This window comes from Olea europaea, unplaced genomic scaffold (genome assembly GCF_002742605.1).
Source record: "Olea europaea var. sylvestris unplaced genomic scaffold, O_europaea_v1 scaffold6939, whole genome shotgun sequence".
NCBI classification, from domain to species: Eukaryota; Viridiplantae; Streptophyta; class Magnoliopsida; order Lamiales; family Oleaceae; genus Olea; species Olea europaea.
This window is the reverse complement of record NW_019265330.1, coordinates 1-6250: the sequence shown is the minus strand read 5'-3', so window position 1 is coordinate 6250 and position 6250 is coordinate 1. Positions and strand designations below refer to the sequence as shown.

Below are 6250 nucleotides of genomic sequence, written 5' to 3'. Positions count from 1 at the left end.
GTGGCTAAAAAATCTTATTCAGTTTCACACGTAGCTTTATCACAGCCAATTCTAACGTTTGCAAATCCTTATCCCCATCCTATGATAAATTGTTTGTACCTAAAAAATTAGATATTAAAATTTCTTAAAGTAATTATTAATTTCCAATTTATGTCATCACCAATAATGCCACCTCTTTTATTGATTTGACCAGTCAAACTCTCATTGCTGACATGTCACTTTTTCAGTGGCCAGTCAAACATTTTGAAATTCCAAATGGGCTCTCCAAAGAGAAGGCCCAGTCCACTCTTTGTTCATTCACGTACTAATTGAACATTTTTTTTTTTTTTTAATGACAGAACATGTATATCTTTCTCTCTTGATTCCAAGAACGGTAACGGGCAAACAAACCCCACTTTTTTTCATTGTTTAAAATCACTTTTTTTAGAACATCGGCAATCATGGTTCTTACCAATTGGTAAACCATTTTCTAGAGAGAGTGACAAAAAAAGTTGAGAGAGAAACTAGAGGAAATTGACAGGAAGGTGTGCCGTTTTTGTTGTGCTCTTCAGAGAATCAATTTTTCTCATTCAATGGGAAAAACCCTTTAAAGAGAAATTAATCTGAAGAGAGTCAGAAAAAAGTCTCCTTTCTTCTTCTTCCTCTCTATGTCTTCTTGAGGTATTAAATTTCGTCCTTCTGTATATCTTTTTGTTCATCATTTGCTAATCATTGATTCTTGTACTGAGGTTTTTGCTATTTTTGTTCTTGTGGGGAATTTGTCTTATGGGTCATCGGTGGTTTATTTTTTCAATTTCAGGCTAGTCTTCTTTTTCTGGTTTTATACCTAATAGTCCTCCTAAAAAGTAGTTTTTCTGTTTTTTACTCTTTTTTTTGTGTGTGTGTGTGTGTGTGTTTTTTCCCCCTGAATTTGTTAGATCTTGATAGATTTTAGGATTCAATGTATGATGTTGTTTTTAATGTGACTTTTTAAATGATTTGAGAGTTGGTGAATTTTAAGAAAGAAAATGACTGGTGTGCAGCAAGCTTTAGTGGTTGCAGTTGTGAATTAATTATATTTGGTTTATATTTGTTACCTTATGTTGATTTCAAGAAAGAATTTATTTGGCCTTAAAGGGTGAAAAATGATTAAAGGATGATGTTTCAAGAACTTTTGGTGCTTTTATTTTGGTGTTATTTGAGGTATCTTTATGTATTTGCTTGAAGTAGACTAGTCTCCTTTGAATCTAATGGCTCTGTCTGTACAGGCTTTTACGGCAAGGAGAGAAAGAAAAAGTGATAGATAACTTACCATCCTTGAGCTTCCATTAATGACAAAAGAAAATCTACCGATTGACATGAATAACATTTATCTTGACTGTTGCAGTTGCCATTGGATCATTCCGTTTATCATTGATCTTTTTCTTAGTCTGATGTCTTCCTTATTTTTCAGTTTTTTTCAGCAACACTTTGATTTCGTTAGTTATCTGATTTCAGATTGATAGAAACTGGACAAGGCTGAGAATTCTCATGGGTGGGTTTGATGACCATGTTGCTATTATTGGAGATTGGATGCCTCCCAGTCCTAGTCCAAGGGCATTTTTCTCATCAATGATTGGCGACGAAGTCATGGCAAAATCAGGTACTGAATCGCATGATGAAAATAGAAACAGGTCTCTCTTTTTGGGGCCTGGGAGGCAGATTGAATCAAGAAATGTTGATCAAAAGGATGTGACACAATCCAATGTAGTTGATGATGAAACAATCAAGTCTAATGTCCCTTCGGAGCAGAAAATGAGTTCAAGTGGTGGTCTTCTGGAGAGGATGGCAGCTAGATCCGGCTTCAATGCCCCAAGGTTGAATACAGAAAGTATCAGGCAATCTGACCTTTCTCAGAACCCGGATGTTCGGTCTCCTTATCTGACAATTCCTCCTGGTCTCAGCCCAACTAGTCTTCTAGAGTCTCCTGTCTTCCTCGCTAATAATTCTCTGGTAAGCTTAGAAATTATAAACCTTCTGGTTAACTCTCGAGAGGTTTTGTCAGTATCATTATTTAGCACGCATTCAGTAGGGCTGCTCAATCCTGGTTGGTATCAAGAAAGAAACAAAATTTAAAATCATGTGGATTGTACCGAGTATTGTCCAATATTGTATACCAAACATGCACTATGTGTTGAGACTGTGCAGGACAAAAAGTAGAACCAATCCTTTTGTTGTATTTTTTCAACATAGGGAAGTGGGATAGGGGATAATTGTGTATATTGCTTAAATAACTCTTTGACATTTTTTCTCAGTAAGTGTTTTGAACACGGTAGTAATCTAAAAGTCTAAAACTTCCAATGAAAATCATTTTCTACTATATGGAACGTGTAAAAAAAGAGTGAGCCAAAAACAGCTTAGACTATGCTAAGCCTATTTTTGGTTCATGTTTGTAAACTGTTTATAAGCACTCAATCCAATTTTTATCCGCATGTTTTGAGGTAATCACAAGTACTACCTACTTTATCTTCCTCTCATTTCTATCTAATTATGATTTAGCCCTTGCTTGAGCTCCATTCTTCTCAAAACGCATTTTCTCAAAACTCATTTTCAACCACATATTCTTTAATAAAATTATATTACCCGCAAATCCAAAATTTTTCCTTAATTTTTAACCACACATTCTCCATCAATCACTATTTAAAAATGCATTCTTTCCATTAAAATGGGGCTCAAACAAGGGCTTAAACTGTTTATAAAAACTTCCCAAGCATGCTAACCTCCACATTGTCTGTTTCCACTTTGATAAGTAGTAAGATTGTTTTTCATGCTTCTAATATTACTCCGTTCTAGTATAAAATTGCAGAGGTGTCTCCATTGAATATTTTTGAAAATATGTTGAAGAATTTTATGTGGTCCATTTTGGCATTTCCGTAATTAGTTATTTACTCAACCTTAAATTCTCAATGAATAGATCGTTTTTCTGCAGGTCCAGCCATCTCCAACAACTGGGAAATTTTCATTTCTCCCGAACATGGGAAACTCAATGTTGATGACAGGCAATCCTGAAAAGGGCAAGGAGAATACCTTTGAAGATGTCATTGCCTCGTCATTTGCATTTCACCCTATCCCGGAATCTAGTTCCTCTTTTAGTTTTTGTGCAGCGAGCAAAGTAATTATAGTCTCTCTCTTTCTCTCTCTCTCTTTCTCCTTCCCTCCCCCTAAACCTATTTACAGGATTTGACAGTATAGTAAATAAGATTGTAGCTTCTTTTCTTCGTCAATGCTCTCCAGCAGTATCTATCTAGCCATTCTTATTAAATGTACCACTACGGCATGGCATGTTTTTATTTATATATATTTGCATATTCGGTTTTCCTAAGTTCTTTAAGTTTCACTTTTTGCAAAATTATAATCGGTTCATTTCTATTGCTTTTGGACCAGGTAAATCCTTCGAGTCTTTCTCAGTATTCAGAGAACTCACTTCTGCCTCGAAGTGTAGAGCCCTCGAAAGTTCACTCTCAAAATGGTACACTTTTTCAGCAGGTTAATCTCTCTAATTCATCTGCCAAGAACGCCCATGACATGTCACCCGAGCCAACGTCTTTTGGTCCTATTGGCGCTATGGAGCATTCTCCACCTTTTGATGAACCACAAGACGATGATGCTGATCGAAGAAGCAACGATGATCCCAATGTTGGCAGTGGTCTAGCTGAGGATGGTTATAATTGGAGAAAATATGGGCAGAAACAAGTAAAAGGAAGTGAATACCCTCGAAGTTATTACAAATGCACAGATCCAAATTGTCCTGTCAAGAAGAAAGTGGAACGCTCTCACGAGGGTCACATTACAGAGATAATCTACAAGGGAGCCCATAATCACCCAAAACCTCCACCGAATCGCAGATCAGCTCTTGGCTCCTTGAATGCACTTGGTGACATTCAGCATGACACAACCGAACAACCAGGAACTGGTGCTAATGGTGATCCCATCTGGTCAAACGTGCAAAAAGGAACCCCTGATTGGAAGTGGGACAATCCGGATTCAACATCAGCAGCTCTGGGCCAAGAATATGGCAACGGAACTACCTCTTTTCAGGCACAAATCGGCACTCAGTTCGAGTCCAGTGATGGTGTGCAAGCGTCTTCTGCTTTCTCAAATGATGAAGAGGAAGATGATCGAGTAACGCATGGCAGTGTATCGTTGGGTTATGAAGGTGAAGGAGATGAAACAGAGTCAAAAAGAAGGTTTGCATTTATTTGTTTAAATGATTTATTAGAAATCAATATGAATATAGCTTGATAACATTTTGACTCTCTGTGATAGGAAAATCGAAACTTACCCTTCAGATATGAGTGGAGCCACTAGAGCCATCCGGGAGCCTAGAGTTGTAGTGCAAACAACCAGTGAGGTTGACATCCTTGATGATGGTTATCGTTGGCGAAAATATGGGCAGAAGGTTGTTAAAGGAAATCCAAATCCAAGGTTAACGTCTTGTCATTTGTAAAATCATACATAAACAATATAACTATTAAGTTATTATGAAACTGGATTTATTGGGTATTCTTGATGCAGGAGTTATTACAAGTGCACAAGTACAGGCTGCGCTGTCAGGAAGCACGTCGAGAGGGCTTCGCATGACCTGAAATCGGTGATAACAACGTATGAGGGGAAACACAACCATGATGTTCCTGCAGCTCGAAACAGCAGTCATGTTAATTCTGGTGTTTCAAACACACTTCCGACCCAAGCTTCGACTGCTGCTCAGAGTCAAATACATAGGCCAGAGCCAGCTCGACTTCATAACAGCCTGGGACGGTTTGAAAGACCTTCCCTTGGTTCATTTGGCCTGCCTGGGAGGCCACAGCTTGGATCTAATCCAAACTTCGGTTTTGGAATGAATCATCCCGGACTAGCCAATCTGGCAATGGCTGGATACGGGCCCAACCAAGGCAGGTTACCGGGATATCCAATTCATCCATATTCAGGACATTCACGCCCAATGAGTAATGCGGGTTTCATGCTGCCAAAAGGAGAACCGAAAGTGGAGCCCGAGTTAGATTCTGGTTTGAATGTCTCCAATGGCTCGTCAGTGTATCATCAGATTATGAATCGATTGCCGCTCGGACCACCAATGTAAATTTTTGTCCTCTAAGAAAGTATTTGTACTTGTCTACTCTCAAAAAGTAGAGATGATAACTTATATTTAAATGGGTTTTTTTCTGGGATTGAATCTAACTCTTCATTCTTTTATTATTATTTTCTTTATGAACAATCACAGATTGGATATCATTTGATTTCATGTTCATCATACTTACATGAGGTCTATTTTACCCAAGTATACATAAACTTGCCTTTGTCTTTGTCATATGAAGCAAATTTCTTTCTTTTCTTTTTCACTAGTTTGATACCGAGAAAATTTCGACAGCTTTCTGGGATACGATTATTAATGATGAAGATGGAAGATTTTGCAGATCAACTGAAGTAAATTAATTACTGCATACAGGAAGTAACAATTATTTTGGCATTTCCACTAAAAATGTTTTCATTTTCTTCTAAATATTAATGCATTTGATCGACCTCTAACCTACTGAGTAAATTCCGTGAACAAGACAGTGTTGTACAAAGTACAATTCTATGATTTTCTCCACTTAGGAACTCGTTAACTTCCTGTGTGAGCATAATTTCTGTCACGTCATTAAGGGCCATTTGCGATAAGCTTCCCATGATCATTTTCTTTGCTCGGCTGATGCTGATTCTCTGTGATTTAATTCATCTCTGCAAAAACCCGAGAAATTAATCATGAAGATTTCCAGAACATAAACAGCAAACATATACCTCAAATCATGAAACCAGTAGAGCCACCTTAATGATTGGATTTTTCTGGCATTTTTGTTTAGGGAAAGGAAAATTGCACTGTTAGTCCTCAACTTTTTATTATAATTTCACAATTAGTCTCCGCAATGAGACCATGTCAAAATCTTCCTGACCAAAGCTATTCGTTTTTTCCAACTACGACAAGTGCTAAAAATTTGAAGTTTTGAAGTGTGGTATGGTTTCATGAGGGCCACATGATGATATAATGAAAATTTAAGATGGTTTTTATTTTTGGAGACTGATTTAAATCTTAGAATGTAATATGACTAAAAAATCACGTAACAGAAAGTAGATAAACATATCACAAACTATTTCTACTTGGTTTTCTTACAATATAGTATTATATATTTATGGTATAAATATAAAATGTGAAAGAAATAATCAAATTAGATAAAGTGCCAAAGTGGTGGGAAAT

The 6250-nt window shown here is 37.0% G+C and overlaps 1 protein-coding gene across 3 annotated transcripts; it reads left to right on the top strand.

The window, feature by feature from the left end:
* The first annotated feature begins 368 nt into the window (after nucleotides 1-368).
* LOC111390599 (probable WRKY transcription factor 2) lies at nucleotides 369-5214 on the top strand. Of its 3 annotated transcripts, XM_023015660.1 has the most exons (7): nucleotides 370-660; nucleotides 1477-1621; nucleotides 1730-1971; nucleotides 2948-3130; nucleotides 3403-4205; nucleotides 4285-4443; nucleotides 4534-5214. In XM_023015660.1, exons 2-7 carry the CDS (start codon nucleotides 1510-1512, stop codon nucleotides 5096-5098), a joined length of 2064 nt encoding a protein of 687 aa, XP_022871428.1. In that variant the 5' UTR covers nucleotides 370-660; nucleotides 1477-1509; the 3' UTR covers nucleotides 5099-5214. The 3 variants fall into 3 exon arrangements, with proteins under 3 accessions (XP_022871427.1, XP_022871428.1, XP_022871426.1); XM_023015659.1 differs by having other exon boundaries at nucleotides 369-660; nucleotides 1248-1971; XM_023015658.1 differs by having other exon boundaries at nucleotides 1477-1971.
* The last annotated feature ends 1036 nt before the right edge of the window (nucleotides 5215-6250 follow it).